General features: G+C 48.9%; 1 protein-coding gene across 3 annotated transcripts in view; it reads left to right on the top strand.

Moving 5' to 3' along the window:
- The window catches only part of CACNA1D (calcium voltage-gated channel subunit alpha1 D), a 296,037-nt gene that overhangs the window by 194,826 nt on the left and 73,560 nt on the right, over positions 1-27,651 (top strand). For 2 of the 3 annotated variants that reach the window (XM_034998638.1, XM_034998639.1), the window contains exons 10-19: positions 10,273-10,360; positions 11,670-11,696; positions 15,058-15,218; positions 16,249-16,474; positions 16,603-16,810; positions 19,516-19,636; positions 23,067-23,181; positions 23,563-23,632; positions 24,498-24,564; positions 25,292-25,439. In XM_034998638.1, the coding sequence (XP_034854529.1) occupies positions 10,273-10,360; positions 11,670-11,696; positions 15,058-15,218; positions 16,249-16,474; positions 16,603-16,810; positions 19,516-19,636; positions 23,067-23,181; positions 23,563-23,632; positions 24,498-24,564; positions 25,292-25,439 (1,231 nt within the window). Of the gene's footprint in view, positions 1-10,272; positions 10,361-10,629; positions 10,690-11,669; positions 11,697-15,057; positions 15,219-16,248; positions 16,475-16,602; positions 16,811-19,515; positions 19,637-23,066; positions 23,182-23,562; positions 23,633-24,497; positions 24,565-25,291; positions 25,440-27,651 lie in introns of all 3 variants that reach the window. The other variant, XM_034998637.1, reaches the window with a different exon arrangement.

Genomic DNA, 27,651 nt, shown 5'->3' with positions numbered 1-27,651 from the left:
TGCGTCTGTGGTACCCAGCTCTGGCTGTACATGACAGTCACCTGGGGAGCACAGAGGCATCCTGGTGCCATACTCCCCCCCCCTCCCCCCGACGAAGACTTGTCTGTGTGCAGTGGGACCCAGGCATGGCTTTATGTGCTGCTCCCTGGAGGTTCCCGAGTGAAGCTGGGGTTGGCAACTCCTGAATATCACACTGTTTCAGGCTTTCACTTGAAGGAAGCCAGAGGGAGAGGCGGTCGGGGCCGTACCTGGGCTGTCTGCTGGGTACGGTGACCGGTAGCCCTAGCTTTGTGCATTCGTGGACTATTTAGAATGTCCGTTCTATAAATTTGCTGTTAGGAAGCTGGTGTTACTTGGTTAATTGAATGGACAAAATTCCCTTGGAAGTTAGTTCCTAAGCATTTGGGACATTTTCAAGGATAATTTACTTAACTTTTTGCTGAGCCTCAAGTTTCTTAAGAAACCCTGCCAAATCTCAAACTGATTTTTTAGATATATGCAGCTGCTTCTGTGTTAACAATGGCGTTTTTCTAGGGCCATTAAAATCTGGAAGCCTAAAATTCTATTTTAAACTCTTCTCATTGTCAGTGATTAGTCTTTTTTTTTTTTTTTAAAGGAAAAAAAAGTCATTAAAAATAATGAAATCGTTTTAAAGGGAGCTCATTCTAAAATTCTGGCCAGAAAAGTAGGGCTGTTTCACTGTGGGAACTATTAATGATCAATAATCTCTGTAAGTGGGGATACGTGATGCCCACAAGGAGCTCTCCTCTTCTTCAGAGGTCCTAGAGGCTGCCCCTTCCCTCCCCCCGCCCAGGAGTCCATGCCCAAGGTTGCCACAGCTGTTCACCTCCCTTCCGCGTGCACCCCTCGGGTGACTTTTACTGAGATGTTTGATTTGGGGACGGGCAGGAAATCAGGGATGGCATAGCTGTTTGCAAGCACAGGGCATGGAAGTGTGTTGGTCCAGTTTCAAAGCTTTTGTCTTCAAAGTACGACTTATCAAACTGCTTTCATTATAGTTAAACTAGCTCAGGGCGCAAATTCAGAATGGAACACATTCCTTTGAAAGCTGTAAAACAAATACCAGCAGTTAGAGGTGCATGCGTCAGGAGGGTTGCCCTGTCCCAAGAGGTTGCTGGAAGTGCCTCTGACCAGGAGAACAGGGGTGGGCCCAGCGCTGGGGGCGGCTGGGAGACCCCCCCTCCGTTGGGTGGGTGGCATGGGGAGCAGATGCCCGCCCTGAGTAGGTCTCCTAAGAGCTGGAGGGAGACAGACTCAGGGATGGGCGCCCCAGCATGGATGTGAGGAAAAGGCCCTCTAGCCCCCAGGTTTGTAGAGTCCAAGTCAGGGTTGTGTGTGTTTGTTTTTAATATATTTTAATTGCAAAAGTAATATTTGCTCATTGCCAAGAATTCATATAATATCAAAGTGTATAAAGGATGAGAGAACCAGACTGGGCAGTTGGGGGCCTGTTCTTTCCGCAGCCTGCACACAGTTCCCCACCGTAAGATCATCCAGCTCGGATGGTGCAGCCACTTGCCTTTCTCACTGAACGATGTGTGCAGACTGTGAGCTCCTCGGGGGTAGGAACAGGGTCTGTTTCTGTTCTCCATTGTGTGGCTGGCACCTAGCGTGATCCTTGTCACACATAGGTGTTTCCAGTGATTATTTGTTCAATGAAAGAATGCAGAATAAGAACATCTCACATTTATCAAGTGCTTCCTATGTGTCAGACGCTGTTCTAAGGGGCAGGGGTGCACAAATCCATTATTCCTCGCAGGGCTCTGGGAGGCAAGAACTTGACAGATGGGGAAATTGAAACACAGAGACATTAAGTAGCTTCCCAGGGTCGCATGCCCATCAAGTGGCCAAGCTAGGATTTGAACCCAGTTTCTGCTAGTCTGCAGATGAGCCACCAATAATCCCCGCAGATGCATACACCTGTGTCTGCACACACGTGTTCACATTCTTGGGGGAGAAAGTGCCAGAAAGGGATTTGCTGGATCAGAGAGGATGCCTGTTGGTACCCATTTTACATTCCCACCAGTCGTGCTCGCGAGTGCCCGTGTCCTCATGTCCTTGCCCACTCAGCATTCCTTCCTCTTTCCCTACTGCCCCTGCGGCTCCCTTCCCTGAGCACGGGGCCCCACCTGAAGATTAGCCCACTGGCTGATATTGTGATATCCTGTCCCAGAGCCAGAGGGAGATGGAGACCCTAGAATCATTCTTCTTGTGCCTTAGTGGCCGCAGGGGAGTTATACCCGTAATGGCTGACCACGCCTTGCCGACACCTGTGTTACCGTATTTACCATTTACCACTCACTAAGGTAAGCAGAGGCTTAGCAAAAGCAGGTCACCTGTCTGTGCTTATCCAGTCAGGAAGTGGCAGGGCTGAGATCAGACCTGGTCTGTCCAAGTCCAGAGCCCACCTTGTAAACCCCCCACATGTCCTTCCCACACTCGCCCAGCTGGTCAGCACCCAGGACTCCTGACCTCAGCTGAATGCCTGCTCCCAAACACCCTTCTTGGCAGGGTGGCCAAACCCTGGGGAGCTTCGTCCCCGGTGGGTTAGTTGGTTGGTTATTTAGGACAGGTCCTTTAGGGACAGGCGTTTGGTATCCTCCCTATAGAAAGTGCACCTCCCCTCTACTGGTCAGACCCCAAACTGTAGACGTCCACGTAGGAGAACAGTTAGGGTTTCCGTATCAGAGCCCAGGGCTGCGGCCGCCTCTCAGGTCCTCCGGCCCTGTTTGCGTTGCTCCTGCCGCCCTCTACCGAATCATAACGACATTGCCTGTGTTCCACCTGAAGGAGTCACAGTGGCCGACCTGCTAAAAGAGGATAAGAAGAAAAGGAAGTTTTGCTGCTTTCACCAACGCAGGGCTAAAGATCACGGTAAATGACCGAGGTTGAACTTCCCGTCGGGAGACTCCTCTCCCGAGGCTTCTGGAGCCTTCTCCTTGCACATAGGCCTGGTGTGACGTGCATGTGTGTGCCCGTGTGGTGTGTTTATAAGATGCCTATGTTTTAACCGCTTGATTCCTTTGAAACTTGGTCATGTTGTTTTCTTCTTGTCTTTACCCCAAATGTGTGGTTTTGCCAAGACGGCATTGCAGTTTCCTTTTTGTTTGAACTATACCTTTTAAAGAAGCAGCTGAACCCACTCAGAACATTTATTTAATTAAGCACGAATATTCTTAGACTGGAAGACAGACTTCTTAAACACTTTTCCCCAATGATGCTTTTTCATCTAAACTGTTTAGAAATTCCAGTGATGTTATTTGATTGATTTTGATTTTCCAGGTTACATTTTTCACAGGGCCTGCTGGTCTTCCACCCTCTGGCTGGTTTGCCCGGGACATACTAAAGCTAGTAGTGCTGGTTTCAAGAATGAAGTTAAAAACAGACTTCTAGGATGCGAAGATGGGGGGGGCACTTGCCTTTTGTGAGCGGGGGTGAGGACAGGGCTCATGTGGGAGCACAGTTCATTTCCAAGGTCTGCTGTAAAAAAGAGTGCTAAACGCAGACCCTCACTGGAAACCTGGGGTCAGTGTCAGGACCACCTGAATGCAGAGCAGTTAATGCACACAGCTGGTGTCCTGTCCTGCCTGCCAAACCACCACCGCGGCCTTACAGCGGTGCGGGGCTTTGCCTCTGCACCCCACACGGTTTACCTAGTTGCTTCCACTGAGGTCGGCCCCGGTCGGTCGACTCCGGGGAAGAGTCGATTTGACTGTAAATGGGGCCACCAAGCCAACTGCCAAGGGAGCAGAGGGGACACACTGCACTGTTCGCTTGGTAGTAGCCTCTGCCGTCGTGGGAACGTTGAGCTCGTAGGTTGTAGGAATTGGAACAAGCCACGGGTGGTCGGACTGAAGGCTTTTGGAGTGGACGAGAACGGAGTATCAGACATAAGCCCCTCGGCCTCCGGAGAGCACACTGTGGGCCTGAGATGAGAAGGAAACTGTGGGGGGCTGGGCAGCCAGTTAGGGGCCGGGTGGGGGCTGGCTCACGTAGGCTTGGTGTCTGCAGGGGTTTGTGAAGAAGAGCTGGCTTTGGTGTAGCCCCTGGAGGCCTCTGCAGGAAGACTGGGCTTCAGGTAAGCAGGAAGTATTGTCACTGCCATAAGACCAAACCATTTTCAAAGACTGACGGAGGACCCTGGCCCTGGGCCGGCTACCGCGAGAAGATGAGTGGTCTGTCCCCAGAAGAGAAGAGCCCTCTCCTTGGGCACGCAGGTGCCCGTCCTCCTGAGCAGGGGCTCGCGCCTTGTGATTTTTCAAGGATGTTTTGCTAGCTTTCTCAGGCACGTGGAGAGAGGAAGAAGCCTCATATTTTCAGGAAACTTTATATTTTGAGTGGGGGAGGTCTTTTATAGACTGAGATGCCCAAGGACCCCAAAGAAGGCCCCTGATGAGGCTGGTGGAGCGAGGGCCCTCATGGGGATGCGGTGCTCCCCATGTCATCAGTCATACAGAAGTAATTATTGTCAGGGCATCATTCATGCTTTAGACACAGAAACCTTGGTCTGGCCTTGACCCACATTCTCCGAGAAGAGGCTGACTTCTTTACAGCAACCAGAGTCTGTTACCTTGTGACGGCTGAGGGCATCACTACTAGCAACCATGGGCAAATTCCTTCAGGGGATGTCATGGCACTGCTCATGCTTGTCATGCAAATAAGATTAAAAAAAAAAAACCCACAAGACCTTGGCTTCGGATCCCCTGTTCCCAAGGAAGGCGGCCATGACTGCCCTTGCTCAGTTGTCCAACCTCATGCCCCCACCCGTTGAGAGGAAGGGATCAGAAGGTTTAGGCTGCTCAGGTTTGGGGACAGATTCGGAGAGGCATCCCTGACTATGCAAGAGAGCCTGTCCTGTGGAGAACAGGGGCTCGAGGCTCCAGGAAGCCCAGGACATTCATGAAGGAGGCTGTTTGGTGTGCCAGGCTCGAGAAGGATGCTGGGGTGCTCTGTGCTCAGTTGGCATGGGTCCCGGGGCTCCCGCGGCTGGCTGAGGACTCTTGGGGGGCTGCTCCCTTCCCCAGCAGCTCTGCCTGGAGGAGACTTGGGAACGCTTCTTCTGGGCAGGCTTCTGGATTCCTGGCAGCCCTTCTGAAGGACAGTGGGCAGGGGCTTCACAACACTGCTTCCCTGCTCTCTCTTCTCCGAGCTGGGGGAGTGCAAGGGAAACCGCCTTGGTGCTGGTGGTAAAACCAGACAGACAGCCTGTGGGTGTTTCCTCTTTAGAGCAGTTCGAGCAGGTCAGAGTTGTAAATGGGTCTTACAGATGGTATCGCCCAACAGCCCCTGTTCTAGATTGGCCAGGAAAAGGGAAAGGACTTGTCCCCACGTTACCGGTGACAAAGGCCAAGCTTCTCTGACATTCCTTCTTGTGTCTTTTGAGCTGAGTAGCCTCTGTCACGGAAGGATCGGAGATTTTGCTGTGCCTGTTAATAGTGAACACAATTTTGGGGCTGCCTCCTTGCAGTCACACGCACACTCATTCACCGTGTGTGTGGGCCCACGTGTCCGTGAAAATGCTAGCTAGTTGTGCTGGCCTGAGAAGTGGCGTGTTTCCCCCATTTCTTTTGTGCGGCACTGCCGGTGATAGCATCCGGGCCCAGCAGCAGATCTTGGCAAAAACGTGGCACAGCATCCGCGGAGAGCGCTCCCAGCGGGGCCCCGCCTGCGGAGGCTGGGGTGGCTTTCGTCTGCAGTCCAGGGCCCGCTGGGCTGCTGTCTGGCATCACCTCCTCCCCGACAGCGGCCCTCAGGTCCTTTGCTCAGCCGGCCCACATCTGAAGCCTCGGGGTCTGCCCTGCAGCTCTTCTCGGAGATCCCAGTGCCTGGAGGAGCTTGCAAAGCATTAGCCCTGCGCTTCCCCAGGTTTTCAGCAGGCAAATTGCAGTGCAGGTCAGCATCCCATTCTAGGCACAGGCTTGTCCTAATGCCTGGTTTCACCCCAGATTCTGGAAATAGTTTTAAAACTTGTATTTTAAAAAACTGCAAACTTGCTCCACAGAGCTCTCAAGTTCCCTGGAATGTGTGAGGGAAAGGATTTACAGCTGCTCTGCATGCAGATGGCCCCTTGGCTTGCTTCTGCCTCTAGATGACATGATGGGACTTGGCGGGGAGCGGGGAGCGGGGGGCAGGGGGAGTCTCAGCCTGCATCCCTAACTAGCCGAGCCGCTTGTCAGCCATTCTGTTGAAACTGTCCTGAAGGGGACAAAGTGCTCCCCCTGCACGGGGCAGCCATGAGGCTATGGCAGCCAGTTGGGGAAAGGGCTTGTGTTCCAGGAATTTTCCCGTGGGCTTACTTACATGGATTTTCATAAAGTCCCAATAGTCACCACAGTGGCTTGACCTTTGTTCTCTCTCTTTGTTGGGGTGGCCTTCTGGAGGTGGTCTGGCTGCATACCAGGTTTCAGGGGTTTAACTGAGGTCATCGGGACAGCAAACCAAGACTGATGGAGAATAGGCTTGCTTGGCTTTTGGAACTTTTAATGTGTGGCATTTTAAGGATATGCCAATATATACCAACATGTACCAGTATATTAAGTATAGTTTTAAGGGCATACCAATATACATGTCAACATATACTGATACCAAAACATATCCTAGTGTATTTAAGCACATACCACAAGCCCAGGGGGCATGGCCAGGTGGGAAGAACGCCAGGTGGGAAGCAGGAGAGCTTTCTCACACCTGGACTGTGCATCCCGAGGCCGGTTGGTCAGGTCTCTCCTCTGTGAAATCACAGAGCTGCTTCATGTGATCTCAGAGGCCCGTCCCGGTTCTAACAGTCTGTGATCCTCCTGTCCTGATAGTAAAAACATAGATGAAGTCCCAATGGGACTAAGCGAAGTGAAACTCGCATCAATTTTTTATCACTAAATATAAGGAATGCCCAGTACAAGTGAAGGGTGAAATGCTTATGTACAAACAAGCTCCTTTTGCCCACTGGGCCTGCTGTCTCCGTACTTTGGGGAAAGGAAGTGCTCCCCGGTGACCGGGAGGGAAAGGCTGGAGCAGAGAGAAAGGCTGCCAAGGCCCCCCACCAGAGCCTGGGTCCTCTGCTCAGGTGAAGGCACTGGATCATGGTCCATTTCCGGGACCAAATGAGGTCACCCAATTCTAGCAGTCACTGTGCTCTTCCTCTGCCTCCCCCTCACTCAGCTCTGGTTGATGTTATTCCGGAATAGGTTGTTTGTTATGGGTGCGTGGCTCTCTCGGTGTCTAACCATTAAGACAGAAAAGATACTATCTCTACTGCAGGCAAAGTCAGACAGAAATGACTCGTCCGAGATAAAAAGATACAAACCATGGTTTGTTCGCAGACGAATCCATCCCCCTGCCTACTTCACAGCCAAAGCTGACTCAGGCGTGTGGAAGACTGTTCACACTAGGTGTCTCTCTGCAAGAGTGGTCAGAGCAAAGGGACCCTGGGTTTGGGCCAGCATGGAGTGTCCCTTTGCTTCCAGGGAGCTCCAGGAGAGCTTTCTTGAGGTGACAACTACCATGTCTGAGCCTCACCGATTGCCTGACACTGTGGACCCACATAGGATGACCCAGGACTGTGGGGAAAACCCGCCATGCATTTTATCTCACTCAGTTCTGCCAATAGCCCCAGATGAGAAAATGGAGCATTGGAGAAGTTCAGCCACAGAGGCGGGGTTAAACTGGGATCTGGCTGATCCGAGAGTCCACTTTTAGCTACCGAAGGATGGAGTCTGCCAGGGGGGCAGGGAAACTTCTCTCCATCAGTGCAGCCTTGACACCATGCCACACCATTAACCTCTCTTAGTTTCTGTCTGGGGAGTTCGCCTTTGTTCCTTATCTTTCTCCCCACTTGGTTCTCACGTTCAGGGACTAACTAGTACATTTCATTCACTAATAGCTGGCACGGAGCCAGAAATGCAAAATGCCCCCCACCCCGTAGGCAGCATGTGATTCATCTGCTTTGATCGGATGGTTGGAAGAAAAGAAGCTTTAGGAATGACATGCAGCAACTGCACTGCTCTTCTCCCGGGACAGGGCCCCAGAGGGTAAAAGGCCACAGTGACTTAGCCTGTTCAGAAGAAGTTTGCTCTTTTGGAAAGAATAATTACAGATCTAGGATGATTAGTAGTAGAACCGTGAAACATTAAACGGTGAGAGGCAGAAGTGGCCCTCGAGAGTGTGGAGGGAGCACCACCACTCTCCGCATGGGACATTGCAGCCTGCAGAGAGGTGAGATTGTGCCCAGCTCAGTCAAACGTTAACCGGGGCCCCCCACTGACCCCCACTCCTGCCCCGGGTCACGTGCTCTCAACTGCTGGCCCCTTAGTGGCGACAGTAACTACCAAGAAGAGCGTTCCACAGAGATGACTCACGGTCATATTTGTAGGAGTCTCCCACTGTGATTTTCTTTGTCACTTAAGACAAGGGTGACCTATGGGAGGAGCCCATAGCAGTGAACTTCATTGAATTTTACAACGTTTTTGTCTTTTCAAGTCAGAGCATAAATCAGTCCTGGAGAAGAGAACTGCGTGAGCAGCTTCGTGCCTCTGTGTGTGTGTGTGTGTGTGTGTGTGTCTTTACGGAGCTTTTGTTAAAGGTTTTTCTGTGGTTTGATCGTGTAGGATTTTTGGTTTATTTTTGACAGGTTTTTACGTGGAATTGTAAAAAAAGTGAATCAAAGTTAGTAGTTGGTTTCTTTTGACTTAATTGAGGAGGAAAGGTTATTCTAAGAGAATATCAGTAGTGTGACGTGGGTCTGTCGTTTTGCTCGTTTTGTCTTTGCTGCCTTTGTCTAAATACTCCCGGACACGGCTGTGAGTCTCCCACCTGGGCAGGCTCAGTTCCTTGGGTGCCCCCAGAGGGAAAAGGACTCTCTTTGGTGCCCTCAGAAGAGATGTTTCTCAGCTCTCTGGGCCTCTCAGGTCAGGCCCACCTTCATCCTTGTCATTCACCGTGTCCCTCGCCTACACAGAGCTCACTGACCCAGCTCCTCTGGCCTCTGTGCCCGGGCTGGCCTCAGAATCTCCATCACAGCACTAAGAACCACTACCAGCTTTTGCAGATCCAAGGGGAGGCATCCTTGCTAAGAGGAGCCGCATCGGCAGAGCCCACAGCGGGGAAGGCCTTCCTGTTGATACCACAAGGTCTATAAAGGTGGTCGCTATAGGTCAAAAAGATGCATCAGGGCAAAAAATGCACGTGGTTGGGTGATTCTCCCACATTTCCATCTTCAGGACCCCCTCTCCGAACCCTAGAGCAGAATTTGTTATTCCTTACTGCGTGTTTCCAGAACTCCTTGCATGGACCCCCGAGGTGGCTCTTTTCGTAGTTCATGGAAATCCATGGGTTTTCCAGGGCAGGTGCAATTCTTTGTGCCCTCCATCTCCTTCATGGCCCGGCTCCAACACATTTTTAGGATGCTTATAAGGTTGAATCAGGAGGATGAGAAATAATGCCCATATGCCAGATGGTGGGTCCCTGGGCCTCCCATCACAGCTAGTGCATTTCTACATTCCCTCCACTTCCTCTGCTCAGGATCCAGCTGTAGAGGAATGAGACATGCCCAGAGACCCCGGTGACACCAAGACCATAGTCAGTTTTGCCCTCTGGTCACTGCTTGGGAGAAAACCTTCTACCTGTAAGACTGTACTTCCTTTGTGCTCTAGTTCTGGCTGCTTTGGAAAGAGCCTTCCTCATGTTGGCTTCACAAGCTCAGTGGAACTTAGCAGATAAATTAGCTACTAATGAGTAGAGTTCTTAAATTTTTAAAAAGATTTTGTGCTTGGTACCTTCATGTCCTCCTGGATCTAATACCTCTTCTCCTTCAGTATATTTACAATAAGAATTCATGTATGAAATATTGGTCTAGTCACAGATTTTCTAGAGAACACCAGTTGGGGCCAGCAAAGATGCCACTGTAGCTTGAGTTGTTTTGGTGGACTCTCAGTGCACTCCTGGAAGGTAAGAGAATAAGCTGGTGCCAGGCACAGCAGCTGGGTTCAGTTCGGCCCCTAGGCTTCTTGAGAAGTGTCTGAATGGACAGAGCTTCCTCCTGTTCGGGAGGGGAGTGGTTCTCTGTGGGCTTTCTCGGCAGATCGGCAGATCACGGAAGCAGGGACTCCCTTGCCATAGAGGTGCCTGGCCTCTCACCCTTCCTCGCCCTCCTCCTGGGCTCCCAGAGGGCCTGCCTGGAGGCGGCGATCTGCAACCGGCCCACTCCTGGGCATGCGGCGCCTCCAGCATGCCGGCTAAAGCCTTGTCTTCTCCCCGCAGCCAGCATGCCCACCAGCGAGACCGAGTCGGTGAACACAGAGAACGTGAGTGGCGGAGGCGAGAACCAAGGCGGCTGTGGGAGTCTCTGGTGAGTGTGGAGGCCGCTTGCCCTCCTGCCTCCTCCTGTCTTCTTAGGGGAGCACCTGTGGGGTAGGCACCCCAGGCCATAGCCTCAGATGCACGAGGGGTGGGTGGGATCACCCTGGACCCCTTGGTCCCCCTCCCCATCCATCCCATCCCAGGCCCCCAGACCCCCGGCGTTTCACATGCCTCTTGCCCTAGAGCAGCCCGTCCTGCCGAGGCGGAGCCTGCCGCGAGGCGTGCCAGGTAACCAGACAATTCCACTGTGTCCACTAGGTGCTGGTGGAAAAGAAGAGGCACGGCCAAGGCTGGGCCCTCTGGGTGTCGGCGGTGGGGGTAACAGGCCTGATTCTCTTCCCGGTCTGGTGTTGGCATCAGTGCTTTGACGAGGAGCTTGTATGGCAGAGTGGCTGACAGAATGTGCTGCATATTTCAGTTTTCCTTCCCTGGCGGGTTCCCCCAATCTCCTGCGTGGCGGCTGGACCCTGAGACCTCACGGCACTTGTTTGGGGAGCCCTGCACCACCCTCTCCTAATGGTGGAGGGCGCCACCACATTCACCCCTGTTGGCTTCTGTCTCGATGACCTGGTCCCCAGCGGGGACCAGCAATGTGCAATGTGCTGAGTACTGCCTGCTTTGGGGAGCCCATGCAATTTTGGTTCATTTGCTTCCTGCTGGTATCCCTTAGGTCTTGTCTCTGTAAAGTAGAGGCGGTGTTTTTAAGAGAATTTGATCTTCTTGGCAGTGATTCATAAAAATGATGTGTTCTGGGCAGAACGCTCAGCAGTTTAAGAAGTGAATTTGCCTCTCTTGTCTTGCTCCGCCCTCCCTACAGCATTGTGAAGTAGGCAGGGGGATGGATTCGTCTTCCTCATTTTACAGATGAGAACACTGAGGCTCAACAAGGTGTGCTGCTTGCCCGAAGCCATGCAGTTAGTAAAGAGCAGAGCTAGGACTCCTAGTCCAGTGCTCTTTTTGCTGTAGCAGCAGTACATGCTACTGCTGAGTGGCTGAGAGGCGAGCAGGGGCCCCCCTGACTTCAGTCTGGGGAAGTGGGGTCCGGGGAGAAGAACCCCGGGCATCATGGCCTCTGACAGGGCTGTGCAGGGCCGCTGGCTAAGAGTCTTCTCGTGCCTGGGCCCTGGAGGGTGTCTTGTCTCCTGCTCTGCTCTCACCCCTGATGGCTCACTGGGGGAGCTGGGGATGCTGAGCCCAGGCTTCTGTGCATGGCTTTTCTGATCTCCCAGCTGAAGTGACGGGGAGCGTATGCTCAAGCCTTCCTAACAGAAATCCTATTCTTTTTGTCTTTCTTTCAGCCAAGCCATCTCAAAATCCAAGCTCAGGTCAGTATCATCTATTTTTTCTTAAGCCTGTGTGTTGGTGTTTTACTTTCTAACTTCTCTATTATACATGGAGATGCTCTAGACTTGATTTTTACTCTATGGGCGAGGACATTCGTATCGAAGATCAGTCTGTCCAGTCAATATTCAATACCTGCCTTGGAGAGCAGCATAATAGGTGCTGAAGATCTTGCCCCAAAACAAAGCAATGAGCTGCAACAATGAACAATTTCTTGTCACTAATCCACCCTTTATATTGCCCCCACCCTGAGTCATTTCTCAAAGAGACACATTTCTTGTCACTTTTCTGCTTAAAAGTCTTCTATGGAGGGGAAAGTTCGAGAGGTCTTCTGAGGTGCTAGTGATGTTCTGTTCCTTGCCTCTAGATGCAGGTTACATGTTTAGTTGCTAAAAGCTCATTGAACCATATACCTATGATTTGTGTACTTTTCCATGTAAATGTTATTTTTCAATTAAAAATGACATTTTACCACCATATATAAAAATTAACTTAAAATGGACTTAGGAATAAATGTAAAGCCTAAAATTGTAAACATTCTAGAAGAAAACATACAAAGTCTTTGTGACCTTGGGTTGGCCAAAGGTTTCTTCTTGGATACAATACCCGAAATACTGGCCATCTGAGTAGATAAGCTTCAGACCAGAAGAAAAAATACTTGCAAAACATTTGATATAAAAGAGTAGTATCCACTATATAAAAAGAATACTATGTAAATATGATGTGAGTAATAAGAAAACAACAAAAAAAATGGCCAAGAGATTTCAATAGGCATGTCACCAAAAAAGCTACGGATGGCAAAGAAGCACATAGAATGACCATTGGTCCCTAAGAAAATGCAAATTGGAATCACAATGAGACACCACTGCACACCTTTTAGAACATTTTTTATACCTGTGGATCAAATTTTAAAATCTGACAATACCAAGTTCTGATAAGGATGCAGATCAGTGGGAATTCCCATGTGTTCCTGCATGGTGCATGGCATGGCCATTTTAAAAACAAATTGGTGGTTTCTTGGAAAGTTAAACATATATTTACCCTATGATCCAGCAATTCCCCTTCTGAGGTATTCATATAAAATGACGGTATATGCCTGCATGAGCAATTTTTATATAGGAGTTTATAGCAGCTTTGTATACAATTGCTGAAAACCGTAAGTAAATCCAATGTCCATAAGATGGTGAATTGGTAGACAAGTTGTAGTTCATGCATATGTTGGAATAATGCTCAGCAATAAGGAAAAAACTGCTGGTAGATACAACACAAATGAGTCTGGAAAGTATTTTTGCTAAGTGAAAGAAGCCAGTCTCAGAAAGCTCTATATTGTATGATTCTCTTTATAGGACATCCTGGATAAAACAAAACGATAGGGACAAAAAGCAGATCAGTAGCTGTCAGGGGCTGAGGTGAGGAGGGTGGGTTACCTATTACAAAGAGCTATGAGGGAAGTTCTTTGAGTGATGGAAATATTCTACCTCTTGATTGTGGTGGTGGTTACAAACCCTATACCTAAATATTAATAATTATCATATGTCGATTGTATCTCAATAAACCTGACTTTAAAAACAATTGGAAGCCCTTCCCTGACTCCCTATTGCCAGAGGGCATATACCTTCCTTCATCATTTGGCCCCCGGCTCACATTCTGGCCTGATCTTTTGGCATCCCTCCCACACTCCCCACTCTGTGGCTCTACTGGACTGCTGTCCGTTTTCACCAGGCTCTGTTTCTTCCCACCTCAGTCCCCTTGGCCATGCAGTCCCTTCTGGGTGGAGTGCCCTCCTGTCTGCCCCTGGTGAACTCTTACTCTCTTAACCAGAGCCAGCCCAAATCTCAACTTTTCAGGGAGGCCTTTCCTGACTCTTGCAAAGAGCATTTGCTGCTCCTGTCTTTTTGTTCCTGTACCCAGGATGCTGAGTACATCACTGAGTGGGGATGGATAATTATTTGCCCCAACCTTGCATGCTTTTCAAGATCAGAGGCTATAGGACGGTGCGTCTTCTTCACCTGTGTAGACCCAGTGTCTGGAGCCCCAAGTGAGAGGCAGGATGGGAAGTGCTGCAGGCCTTCAGGAGATGGGACAGTGAGGCTTCCAAGATTTGGGAGACACTTGAGACTTGTTACTGCAGCATAAATAGACCCAACACTGGTCCTTTTTCAGACCACCTTGCTTGTGTGTACTGAATTATGCATCGCAGGAGAAACCCAGCCTCAGGGGCAGGCTTCAGTGTCCTCAGTGGGGTTTTTCTATACTGGTCATCATGTTTCCAGCCACTATTACCACTGGAAACCACATAGCAAGAGCAAGAACAAAGTGCACTTTTCTAGTTGCAGGTCTTGTTGAAGAGTGGGCACAGTTCTTTCTTCGCCTGGTCCCTGGGTTATGATGTGTTCAGCATAGCAAAGCAGCTGGGTCAGCCAGAGCTGCAGCCAGGACGCAGCCCGGGGATTCCTCTGACTCAGGTCCCTGGAGGAAGTGTCCACCGTCCCCATCCATGAGCACAGCCTGCACAGGGCTGGCATCACTACTCGGCTGGCCTTTTCCCGGGACCCACTTCACCAGTCCGTCCTGTGGCAGGGAACTTTTCCCACAGGGAGAACAGGCTAAGGGAGGGAATACTTAACCTAATCACAAGCCGGAACTAAAAGTCAGTAGAGGACATGCTACTTGTCTGTCTGGCTCAGCTCATTTTATTTGTATGAAAACACAATTCAATATTGGCTCTTCTCCTGAAGGTATATTTTGAGCCTCACTAGTTAGAAAGGGCACCGGATGACTCAGTAGGAAGACTCATGTCCTACTCGGCTTTGACAAGTCTGCCAGGCTCCAGAGAAACCTCCCAGATTTAAGAAAGGACCAAAAGTTTCTGTAAAAGGAAATCTGGGTTTGGAGCACTTTGCTGCCTGATAAATTCTGTATGATGATTAAGATGCCGCAAGAGATGTGTATGAGAAGCCAAACGGCTCTCTACACTCGCAGTGTGAACAGATCCATGTGCCATATGGTGGGAATGTACATTGCATATATGTGTACAGGCTCAGTCTTGCATCTGCAGACGAATCTATGAATATCTAGATTTTTCTAGCTGGTTTGAGGACTGTGCATGGCAGATTATGGAGTCGCCTAAAGCCATAGGAAGGAAACTGCACGATCAGGTCAAGATTACACATTTAAAGTATTTAAAGACCAATGTCATCTCTATGCCATGTGTTCTCATCTTTCCTTCCTGCACCCCCTGATCTGGATCTCCAGAACTAAAGACAAATTCTGTCCTCATGACGTCTATCGGGCATTCAGAGGCCGCTTCTACTGTTCACGGAGTCACGTTTGCTTCTCTTGCAGCCGACGCTGGCGTCGCTGGAACCGCTTCAATCGCAGAAGATGTCGGGCTGCTGTGAAGTCTGTCACGTTTTACTGGCTGGTTATTGTCCTGGTGTTTCTCAACACCTTAACCATTTCCTCTGAGCACTACCACCAGCCTGACTGGCTGACGCAGATTCAAGGTGCGAGCAGAGACTGTGTTCTTTTCGTTCTGATCCCGAATTAGGGCTTCCTGAGGCTGTCCAGCTGCAGTTTCGTCTTAGCTGATCCATGTGTAGTGACGGGACATTTCCGGGGGCGCTAGAAGCCAGAGGAACCATCCAAACCCAGGCTGCACCTGGAGTGGTGGGGGCGCAGCCCACATGCTGTGCTGGGGCCAGCTGATGCCGTATTTCGTCTCTGGCATATTTTGTCTCTTTAACCGGTTTGATGGCTTCGTGGTGTGCGGTGGAATTACCGAGACCATCTTGGTGGAGCTGGAGAACATGTCTCCCCTGGGGATCTCTGTGTTCTCCGTCTTAACCCTATGACAGCCTAGGGCCAAGGAATCTTGTAGTTGGCAGGGACCTCATCCCCCTTCTCCCCACCCCCACTGGAAGCTTTATTTTCCCATATGGTATTCTGGGCAAGTGGTTGTTTCTCCCCTACCTGGAAGGCCCCAGAAGTGTGGGACAGGAGCTCATCCCCAGAGACAGCCTGTTCTGAGTTGGTCAGTTGTGATCCATGGGGAGGTCCTATTTCTGTCTAGCTCTCCAGCCTGCTGGGTGCTGTTTTCTGTGGTTAGAAGTGACTCTGATAGACAACTGCTGCTTATCTCATGGTGCCCTAATCAAGACCAGACTGGCCTTTCTGTGACTGATTGAAACAAAAAATATAATATGTTGGTGTAAATGCAGGAGCACAGGCTTTTAGGGCTAGAAAGCCTCAGAGATTGTATGGTAAACCTGCTCCTCCCCATTTTATAGTTGGTGAAACTGGGGCGCAGAGAACTCAAGGGCCTTCTCCAGAGTCCCACATCTAGGTGGTAATAGATGCAGGACTAGAACCCGGCACACAGACCATAAACGTTGGTGCCACATGTCTGTAATGGGGGCCATCACGAAGACCGGGGCAAGATGTTGGGGCGTTTCCAGCAGAGACCGGTGGGAGGGAGGTCTGGGGAGGGAAGACCAGTCTGAGCCACACCCACAATGAGACCCTTTGTCTTTCCAGATATCGCTAACAAAGTCCTCCTGGCTCTGTTCACCTGCGAGATGCTGGTAAAAATGTATAGCTTGGGTCTCCAGGCATATTTCGTCTCTCTCTTTAACCGGTTTGATTGCTTCGTGGTGTGCGGTGGAATTACCGAGACCATCTTGGTGGAGCTGGAGATCATGTCTCCCCTGGGGATCTCTGTGTTTCGGTGTGTGCGCCTCTTAAGGATTTTCAAGGTGACCAGGTGAGAGCGCGTGTAACTCACCGCAGGCGTTTTCTGGCTGGGGGGTGGTGAGCAGCTGCATCCTGGCCCCGTGATGTCCGCGGTGTCCCGTGCGCGTTGTGCGCTCACACCCCCATCTTGACTTGTAGGCACTGGACTTCCCTGAGCAACTTAGTGGCCTCCTTGTTAAACTCCATGAAGTCCATCGCTTCGCTGTTGCTTCTGCTTTTTCTCTTCATCATCATCTTTTCCTTGCTTGGGATGCAGCTGTTTGGTGGCAAGTTTAATTTTGACGAAACGCAGACCAAGCGGAGCACCTTTGACAATTTCCCTCAAGCCCTTCTGACAGTCTTCCAGGTGAGCCCATGTGAGGAGGCCGTGTGAGACGCCATCCTGTCCCTTCACAGCTCGGGAAGACAGGATGATTCTGCTGGATTTAGTGACCTCTGCCCCAGTAATGCTCTGACAAATCCTGCGCCACTGAAGTCGATTGTTGCGCACCTGACTCCAGCTATCTAGGGGGCGTGATTTCATGTTTTCGTAAGACCACTGGATATGGGACAGGATAATAAGCCAAAAACATCTGTTTGATTTTGTGAGGTTTCCAAGGTTCCTGGGAGATAGGCTCTACAATCCTCTTCCTGTTCTTTGTGAATTTTTGATTGCAGGCAAGTTTTGTGATCCTGGATCTAACGGGTTTGTGCAAGGAGGTGAATTCTAAAGCCCTCATGCTCCGGTGTGTAGTCAGAGGAATCAGGGTGCTAGAAGACTTGTGACAGCCTTCTGCCCCCTTGCTTCTCCCTCCTGTGATGTAACAGGGACTGGCAGGCCCCGAGCATGGAGCCTGTGTGCAGGTGACGAGGCTGAGATGGAGGGATGGTGGCAGGTGGCTCGGCAGGTGGCTCTGCACTCAGAGCAGCGACCTCCGCACCCCGCCTGGCTTTAAGTGGAGGTGTTCTCAACCCCCTCTTCCTACGTTGTGAGCCGAAACCCTTCCTTAAACAGACAGTGGCAGATAAATTTTAAAGACCCATCTGCCCTTGTCGCTTTTCACATGTGCCATCAGCGAGCTCCGGAGCCCGGCCTGGGAGGCAGGAAGGCCTGGTGGGAGGGACCGCAGACATCGAGGTCCCCTGCCGGCCCTTTCAGTGCTCGGCTCTGTGACCTTGGAAAGTCACTATCCTGTGTGGAAAAAAAAAAAAAAAAACGAAACAAAAAACCAAGAGACTAGAGGGAATGATCTGTAAGATTCGTTTCCACTTGGTCATTTTGAGAATAGAATTACTATCGCTGCTATGGGGCCATACTTTTTTGAAATATACTTTAATTTTTTTAGATTATACTTAATTTGTAGCCACTGATTAGTTATTCTTTTTTCTGTTTTCTTTCAGAGAAACCCGTATGGTGGTGGTGGTTTTTGGTAGCACCTGTGTGTGGCACAAAATTCAGATGTTTACAAAAGGATATAAAGTAACAAATGAGTCTCCTTCCCACCCAGCCACCAATTTCTCCTTTGGGGAACAACCACCATTGAATAGTTTCTGTGTATTCTTTGAGATGTAGTTGCCCTTAGATGTAAATCAGTGAACCTACTAACCAACCTACCTCCCAATGAATGTCCTATGATGTAGATGGTAGCTCATTTTATGTGCCGTTTTCCAGCTTCTCACCATTTCAAGTGTCCTTAAGAATCTATCTTATTGGTCCATAAGAGTTTGCCTCCTACTTTTCGATTCTGCAAAAATTCTGTGGTGTGGATGTCCCCTAATTCATGTAACCAGTCCCTAGCCGATGAATATTTCATTGTGGCCGGCCTCGGCTCAATGGGTGACCTTGAACACACACCATGGACACGTGTGTGAGTGTAGATTGTAGGGTAAATTCCCCAGAGGTGGAATTGCTGTTTTGAACAGTGTGTGTCCATTTCTAACACTGATGCTCTTGCCCGGCACGCTCCTCAAAGTAGTGGCAGTCCATCCTCCAGGGATGGGGGGTGGATGCTGTCCGACACCTCACTGCTTTTTACCACAGTGGGTGTTCAAACTGATGGTTGTCTGACAGGTGAAAATGGTATCTTGTAGTTTTAATGCCTATTTCTCTTATCAGGAGTGAGCCTGAATGTTCTCGTGTGACTAAGAGCCACTAAGTTCCTTTCCTGGGAACTGCTTTTTCTTTTGAAATCATTCACCCATACTTCTGTTGGGTTGTGAGCCATGACAGTTTTATTTTTTAAAGTGTCTGGGGCAGATAGACAATACAGAAGCACATGCACTCTCTCTCTCTTTCTCTCTCTGGAAGATGGTATGGTTTATTTTTATTTATTTATTATTATTATTTTTTAGATAGTATGTTTTTAAAATGCTATTTAGGTTCATCTGATCTTACCTCATGATAGATTGAGTTATCAGATATCATCAGTAGAGAAGATTCCATGTGAAATTTCAGGTAGTTATTAGTATCTACTCATTGGATAGTTTGTAAATTTACATGAGATATTTGGAATTCCCAGCCTCTACAGATTCATGGGTCTAATTCTCCATTTCTAGTATAGATTAACCGTGTAGAATAGTAGGCAGCCATTGAAAGGATTGAAGGCACTTACTGACACAGGGGGTCTCCAGTATATTGTTGAGTGGAAAAAAAAAAAAAGGCAAATGCAGAAAAATCATATAGTATGACATCCTTTATGTCCAATAAGTCTGAGAAGACACCAATACCTCTTTCCTCTGGGCGAGTATCTGTGTGCTTATGTGCACAGAGGTTCTGGAGAGAGATGCACCAACAGCATGCTCTCCGGGGGGTGGTGGTGCAGAACTGGGGTGTCATCAAAGATTAGGTAGGTCTTATATGTAGTGCTGCTTTAGTTCCATGTGAAGAATTAACTCCTGTGTTTGTGTAATTGAAAACAGTGTTTTGAAAACTCTACTGGGTAACCGATGGATTTGTTGAACACAGCAAAAGGTAGCTCAAACCAGATTTGGGCGGCCCCCGGTGGGTTCTGGAGGGCCGTCGGGAGCTGCAGTCCAGCTGTGTGTGGACTGACCGTGATTTTGGCCTCTTAGATCCTGACAGGAGAAGACTGGAACGCTGTGATGTATGATGGCATTATGGCCTATGGCGGCCCGTCCTCCTCAGGGATGATCGTCTGCATCTACTTCATCATCCTCTTCATTTGTGGTAACTGTATCCTTCAAGCTGACCAGGGGCTTTGTCATCATCATCTCGCTTTGTTTCTCCCCGTCTGAACTTCCCTTCGGTGGTAGTGGTGGTGGCGGCCGTTGGGGTGGGGAGATGAATGCCCTTACCTTGTTAGCCCAATATCTGCTCCCCTTCACTGTCCCTGGGATGGCATGGTGGGGTCAGAGTTCCAGTAGCCTTTGAGGAATGAGCAAACTGGGGAAGGGAGCATGGGACAATGCGTGGGCTGTTCTCGTTGTCACCCAGCTTGGCGTCACAGCTCCTGTACCGGTCCCAAGGGAAGGCTTAGGGCAGAGCCGAGTGGTCTTCCGTGCCATCATGCTTGGGAGGTTAGGGTTCATCTGTGTCTCTTGAGACCCTTCCTAACCAGTGGGGACCCATTGTCAGTGGCTTGACATAAGCTCCCCAGACCAGATTTGGCTTTGCTGATCTGTACATCTCTGGGGATCAAGTATCCATTGGCTAACTGCTGTGTTAGGCTCTGAGCTCTTTTCTGACTCCTTTTATTCCTTTTCCCTGGCAAGAGGCCCTCCCTAATTCTAGACTTCTGGAACTTTGGATCTCTCTTTCCCTCAATCAGACCCTTTATGACCCTGTAACTTTTGGTTGTGTCTTCTCTCTCTCTCTCTCTCTCTCTGACCTCCCTGACTGGCACAGACCTGGCGTATGGAACCCTCCATTAGGGTTTGGCGAAAGAGCAGTTGTACAAATATGTGAATACCACCTCTTGGTCTTCACTTTTTTATTTTGAAGAATCCTACCTGGATTCTTCTAAGAAGCCCCAGATTCCTTCAGCTGTCTTCCCCTTGTTCTTTAGTGAGTTGTCCTCTGTGCAGAAGCCCCAGCACAAACTTCTAAGGACAATACACAGAAACCCCACTAGTCCCTCAGGCAGCTCCAACACCCCTCCTACCCCGAGGTGAACTCTCCTACCCGATTCATCCTTATAGCTTCTACTGCATGGGAGGCCAGGTCCTATTGGATTTGGAATGGGTGCTTCTCCATCCCCCCAGCTCAACAATAAGCTTCTTGAGTCAGGAATCCCTTCTTTGTATTCACATCTCTCCTGGCCTATAGTGGAGGGTCTTGCACATAGTTGGCCCTTGGTAAATGCTTGTTAAAGGAATGATCAGTGTTTTCTTATTGTGCTCTCCTCCATGAACCCTTCAGGCCAGAACCCTTCTGGCTTTAGGTATGTGGAGAAGTATTCCCTGGCCACACTCATTCTGGTTACATGTTGTGTGTTTTGTTTTGTTTTTTGTAATACATGTATCACTATCTGAAATGCTTAAGTAGTTTATGTTCTGTCTCCCCCTACATGAGAATAGGGACTCTGGTCCGTCATGTCCCTAGCACCCAGCACAATCCCCAGCATGTTGGAGGTGTTTGGATCTTTTTGAGTGAATTCCAGAGCACACCACTATTTAGGAGGGTCTGGGTAATGCCTCTAAATACAGATGATGGGTGTTTGCTCTTGGAAACTGTCTATTACAAACTTGCAAGATTTTTCTATGGTTTATTACTCTGGATGTGCTTTCTTTTTTTTTTTTTTTTTAAGATTTTATTTATTTATTTGAGAGAGAGAGAATGACAGACAGAGAGCAGGAGAGGGAGGAGGGTCAGAGGGAGGAGAAGCAGACTCCCCGCCGAGCAGGGAGCCCGATGCGGGACTCGATCCCGGGACTCCAGGATCGTGACCTGAGCCGAAGGCAGACGCTTAACCATCTGAGCCACCCAGGCGCCCTCTGGATGTGCTTTCCACTACTCAAAAGAGTTTGGTGTCATTGCAAGACGAAGGATATATTATTTCTTCATTGAGATCACTGGTAGGAATTCTCAATACAGTTAGTCCTGCATCAATCCCTACCTGAGCCATCATTATCCCACACATATCAGAGGAGGGCTTGCATTACCAAGCCATCACCCAACCCAAGACAGATCGCTTCCTTGGGCTCATTACAGCTCTGCTTAACACATAGTCTAACATACCAAAGGCTTTTTGGAAGTTTTAATGCAACTCATTCATGTTTCTATCATCTTTAAAGACTTGAATAGATTAGTCAAGGATGATATCCCCTGGAAGCTATTTCATCATCAGTCTCTTTGTTAGGTTATGTTTGTGTTACCCAGCTGAGATTTCAGATTGCACAGGGCCTGGGGGACAGTGGTACACCTCTCCCATCTCGGGGCCCTTGGGCTCCCACAGTCTTGCACGCAGATGACCATGCATCAGCCAAGGACAAGCATGTTCAGAGAAGGAGCCATCTTGACTTACTTCCCTCTGATCCCTGTGCTTCTCAAAAAATGTATTTAACTGCTGGTGGATAAGAAACAGGCATCTTCCAAGAGATTTGAGAATCTTGTTCAGAATTATTTTTTCTTCTATCCAAGGAAACCACACATACAACATTCTAGTAAGAGCCAAAAACCTGATAGCTTGTTCAGCCACCTCACTTTTTAGGATTTGAAAAAAGAAAATTCAACCACAGTAGTCAAAGATATAGCTATAGTGGGGCTATTCAAAAGAACAGTTGGGGCTCCTGGGTGGCTCAGTTGGTTAAGCGACTGCCTTCGGCTCGGGTCATGATCCTGGAGTCCCGGGATCGAGTCCCACATCGGGCTCCCTGCTCGGCAGGGAGTCTGCTTCTCCCTCTGACCCTCCCCCTTCTCATGTGCTCTCTCTCATTCTCTCTCTCTCAAATAAATAAATAAAATCTTAAAAAAAAAAAAAAGAACAGTTGGGCACCATCTGGCAATATATCAGTGTTTATGCGGTGAATGAATGAGTATCTGCAGACTCTGAAGACCATTTCAGATGAGAAAGACTCAGACTGCATTGTGCAATCATCATCTTGAATAATGTGTAGCCTTTAAAAGGGTCTATTTGGGAAAGCATGCCCTGTATATATATATATATATATATATATATATATATATATATATATATATGTTATGGGTACGTGTGTGTTTTAAAAGAAAGAAAGCAAAATGCACAAAGCAAAATGCAAAATGCATAACAACACCATGTTCATATACTAGATTGTTTCATGCAGTATGTGTGGTAGCGGTAGATACCTCGGTGTATGGAGACCCACGTGTTTGCGCAAGCACATACGCATGCACACCTATTAAAGGAAAAGTTGAGGTTTATAGGTTTTCCTGGCTTTTAGTGGATCTTAATTTTGCTTCTTTCCAGACTGTCTTCTACAGGTTTCTAGGCTTTTTTGTTTTTGCTGGTTTGGTTTGGTTTTTTAAGCAGGCTCTAGCCTTCTGGTCTTCCTAAGTGAATACAGCACTTAGGGGACAGTCGCCTGTTACCAGCCTTCCGGAGCACAGAGGGGTGTGACATTGCCATTGTCGACCACAAGTAGTTGCATTTAGACATTGTGTTGTTCCCTTAAAATGTTCAAACTAGATATCCTACTGAATGTCTTCTTGGCCATCGCTGTAGACAATCTGGCTGATGCTGAAAGTTTGAATACTGCCCAGAAAGAGGAAGCTGAAGAGAAGGAGAGGAAAAAGATTGCCAGGTAACCCTGCTTTCACCCGAGGATGGAATCTTGGGCAGAACCCAGGCCCTCGGCTCTCCTTCCCTCAGAGCCGAGAGTAGGAGTCACATGGTCCCATGCTTAAAGAATCCCCGTGGCTAATTGTGGTGTCATAAAATAAATGATGTGTTTGATGCTAATGAGCTCTCACATGAGAATTTTAATAAGATGATCCGTATAATGAACCCAGCGCACTGAGGTGAACGGGAAGCTCTGAGTGTGGGTTGTGCTATGTTCTCGCTTTTAGAGTTGTTTCCAATTAAATTCTGTCCTTCATCAGGCCACTGTGGATTCCGAGTCGGGATTAGCATTTCTGTACATAGCAATATGGTTATTTGGTTTCTCGTGTTCTTTTCTCTGTAGAAAAGAGAGCCTGGAGAATAAAAAGAACAACAAACCAGAAGTCAACCAGATAGCCAACAGTGACAATAAGGTATATGCCCTGAAATACTTCTCCCCTTGCTGTTTCAAAAGGAATCTGTTGGTATCGTCACAAATGTACCATTTACACCGCGAGAAGTAGCCTGTGTGATATTTTGGTGTGAGAGTGTGGCCCACCATTGTAGACACTGGCTTCCCAGGGGGATTCTGGGTGAATTTAGGCAGCTAGCTGGTGATCAATCAATGTTTCACCAAATAACCAGCATGATAAATACTTGGGGGGACCACTTATTTTTTCTTTATTGGAATTGTGTCATCAGACCTGACCTGTTAGCATCTTCTCAGTGGGGGGTTAAAATCGAGGGTTGTTAATAGAAATGTGCCTCCAGAAGGAATCTTGGGATTGGGGATCTGGGTGCTCAGGGCTATACCGTCAAACTTCATCCCACTTGTGACAGCTCGGGATTTTTCATTCATTTGTTTGGTTCCCTAAGTCAGTAAATACTTACTGAGTGGTTATCGTGTGGCAGATACTGGAGCTCGGCAATGAAGAAGACCGATGAGGTCCCTGCGTGCATGGAACTCGCATCCTAGCAGGGAGACAGCAATCTGCCATGCAGTTAGCATACAGTGAATGGGACAGTGTTGGGTAGAGAGGGGCGTGGATGGTGCTGGCTAACCATGGCTGGGTAGAGGTTCTACTCGTTTTCTCCTCATCTGCCCTCAGAGCTATGTCTGAAGCAGAATCATCACTGGGGATACCTGTCCCTATGCATGCATGCACTTACATGCAATGTGCATTTTGGAGAGAGCTTCTCTCTGTGTGCTGAATGGCAGGGCTGATTCTTCACTTGGGTCCTCTGCAGTGCATTGAAGTCAGAGTCTCCCCTCCTCCCAAGACCTCTCTGTCATCCTAGGTTACAATTGATGACTATCGAGAAGAGGATGAAGACAAGGACCCCTACCCACCTTGTGATGTGCCAGGTATGGTGGCCGAGGCCAGTGACAGGCTCTCAGTTCATGGGTGATGTGGCTTTGCTACCTGATCAGGGGCTCAGTCTGTGGCTGGCCAGCCCAGCTGGCGTGATGGTGGGTGGTGAGGCTGCCGAGGCCACGGGTCTGGTCCCCTCGTGGAGCAGTTAGCCCTGCTCTTTGTTCTTGGTCACCCAGGTAGCTTACGTAAGCCAAATTCCAGGTGGTGGGGAGAGAAAGTGTGAGTGGATCCAGGCAAGCCCCTCTTCTTCTGGGAAATCTCTTTAGGAGGCAGTGAGCCATTCCTACTGTTATTACTGCTCACCTGACCCTTTCACATTTGCTGGTGCTTTTATTGCTGATGTAGCAGGGACTGTGGGGGTGGGGGATGATCATGTTTGGCTTGAAGTCTCACACACAGTTTTTCACGCTGAAGCTGAGCAAGGCTACTGGGGAAACAGCTGGGTGCTGGGAGTATGGCAGTGAGAATCCCACCACTGATACCTTCTGCGTGTGTCAGATTTGGAACCGCTGGGAAGCTCCTTCCCAGAACCACACACACTCACAGACAGGCACACTTCTCGGCCCCCCACACTCACTCAGTCCATATTCGGAAGGGTTTTGATTAACGTAAGCTGATAGATGTGAGAGTTTACTCTCCATGTGAAATTGCGAATAATAATTCAAACCAGAATGCGATTGTTATTTCATGCCTATAAAAAAGGTGTCTCATTTAAAGTAGGGGAAGAGGAAGAGGAGGAGGAGGAGGATGAACCTGAGGTTCCTGCTGGCCCCCGTCCTCGCAGAATCTCAGAGTTGAACATGAAGGAGAAAATCGCCCCCATTCCTGAAGGGAGCGCGTTCTTCATTCTGAGCAAGACCAACCCGTAAATACCCAGTTTCTAATTTCATTGCTGTTGTGTCTCCCCTGTCACCCTACAGATTGCTTGAGGGGGTGCCGGAGATGGGATGAAGGAGGGTGGTTCAGGGCCTCTTTCTGTGCCTATGCATTGGAGACCCTGAGTCCCTCTCTTGCTCCAGCTTTGCCTTTGCCCTCTGTCTCTTCCTGGCCGTCCTGTTCTTGGATGGAGGTGCTGTTAGGAGTATGACTGGCCCCTGGGACGAGTGCCAGTCCAGATTCCCCTCCCCTTTAGCCCCTGTACTGGTCAGAGCCCATGGCTCGGGCATCCACGGGTTGTCACTTCTGAAGTTTTCCATCCAGAGGACCCTTTCTTCACGAGTGGGTCTTTCTGTTGAGATGCTTTGGGGATGAGAATTTTGTGGCCAAGTTCTGCACAGCATCTTCATCCTGAGATCCAGTTTAGTTAATCACTATTCCCCATTGAGTTTTATGGCAATACAGTGATATTGCTCAATGATATTTTATAGGTGGTACCTCTTCAATTCAGGTCTATGATATCCTACTTAAAATAGCATTTCTCATGTTAAAATGATAAGGTGCTCACCAAGAGCACGGTACTTACAAGTACTGCAAGAGGATGACATTTATTTACTAGCTGGTTTCTAGGTTTTAAATCATCTGAGACAGATGGTATACCAGGGCGGGGGGCGGGGGGTGGGGAATGAATGGCTCCTGGAAAGGTTTCTAGAATTATAGAAGCAGTTCTTGGCTGTCAGAGAAGAACTCTATGGAATTCACAATCCCTAGGGAGACACAGGTGGGAAGCAAGGCTGCAGTCCTTAGTAACTTGAGGATTTGATGGTAGTTCTTATAACTCATCACTGTTGAGAGTTTGGGTGTCTCTGTATGTTTTAAAAAAGATTTTATTTACTTATTCGAGAGAGCAAACATGAGCAGGGGGAGGGGAAAAGGGAGAAGTAGACTCCTCACTGAGCAGGGAGCCTGACTCGGGGCTCGATCCCAGGATCCTGAGATCATGACCTGAGCTGAAGGCAGATGCTTAACTGACTGAGCCACCCAGGAACCCCTGGGTGTCTCTTTAAAAAAAAACTATTTGACTGATACTACTGAAGCCTACAGTTCACTGGATCTACATATATTGAAGGAATGGATTGATTTCCCCCCAAAGCTGTGAACACTCCTGCACCTTGGGACGTGTTCCCAGACTCACCTGCTAACAGCTTGCAAGCCCTCCCAGGGCACATCCCAGCATGAAGCAGCCCCCAAGGGGAGGTTTCTCATAAAGTTGACTCCAGTTTTGAAAGTGAAAAAGGAAAATATTTTCAAGGGAAAACATACATGTATTCTACAGGCTAAAAATAAAATCTTTAAATTCTGAAGTCAAATGTTGAGGTGAAGGGTAGTCTAGCACTAACTAGCCCATGGGACGGCAGAGACAACAGGACTCTGAAGATTCTGTCACGTGGTACGTAAGATCTCTGTGCAATTCGTGCATGATGCAACTTTCCCTCCACTTTCTCACCACTGCTTGTGGGTCAGCCCCAAAGTTTAAAAACACAGACAAATGTGGCACCTGGGTGGCTCAGTTGGTTAAGCGTCTGCCTTTGGCTCAGGTCAGGATCCCAGGGTCCTGGGATCGAGCCCTGCATCGGGCTCCCGGCTCTCCCTCTCCTTTTGCCGCTCTCCCTGCTCAGGCTCTCTCTCTCTGTATCTCTCTGTCTCAAATGAATAAATAAAATCTTAAAAAAATATTTAGAGGGCACCTGGGTGGCTCGGTCATTAAGCGTCTGCCTTCGGCTCAGGTCATGATCCCAGGGTCCTGGGATCGAGCCTCGCATTGGGCTCCCTGCTCAGCGGGAAGCCTGCTTCTCCCTCTCCCACTCCCCCTGCTTGTGTTCCCTCTCTTGCTGTGTCTCTCTCTGTCAAAGAAATAAATAAAATCTTAAAAAAAATATTTAGATTTGGGGCACCTGGGTGGCTCAGTCGTTAAGCGTCTGCCTTCGGCTTAGGTCATGATCCCAGGGTCCTGGGATCGAGTCCCACATCAGGCTCCCTGCTCGACGGGAAGCCTGCTTCTCCCTCTCCCACTCCCCTTGCTTGGGTTCCCTCTCTCTCTGTGTCAAATAAATAAATAAAATCTTAAAAAAAATATTTAGATTCGGGGCGCCTGTGTGGCTCAGTCGTTAAGCGTCTGCCTTCGGCTCAGGTCATGATCC

This window comes from Mirounga leonina, unplaced genomic scaffold, assembly GCF_011800145.1.
Source record: "Mirounga leonina isolate KUSES-001 unplaced genomic scaffold, KU_Mleo_1.0 Mir_94, whole genome shotgun sequence".
Lineage (NCBI taxonomy): Eukaryota > Metazoa > Chordata > Mammalia > Carnivora > Phocidae > Mirounga > Mirounga leonina.
The sequence above is the reverse complement of the archived record's forward strand: the minus strand, read 5'-3'. Positions and strand labels throughout refer to the sequence as shown.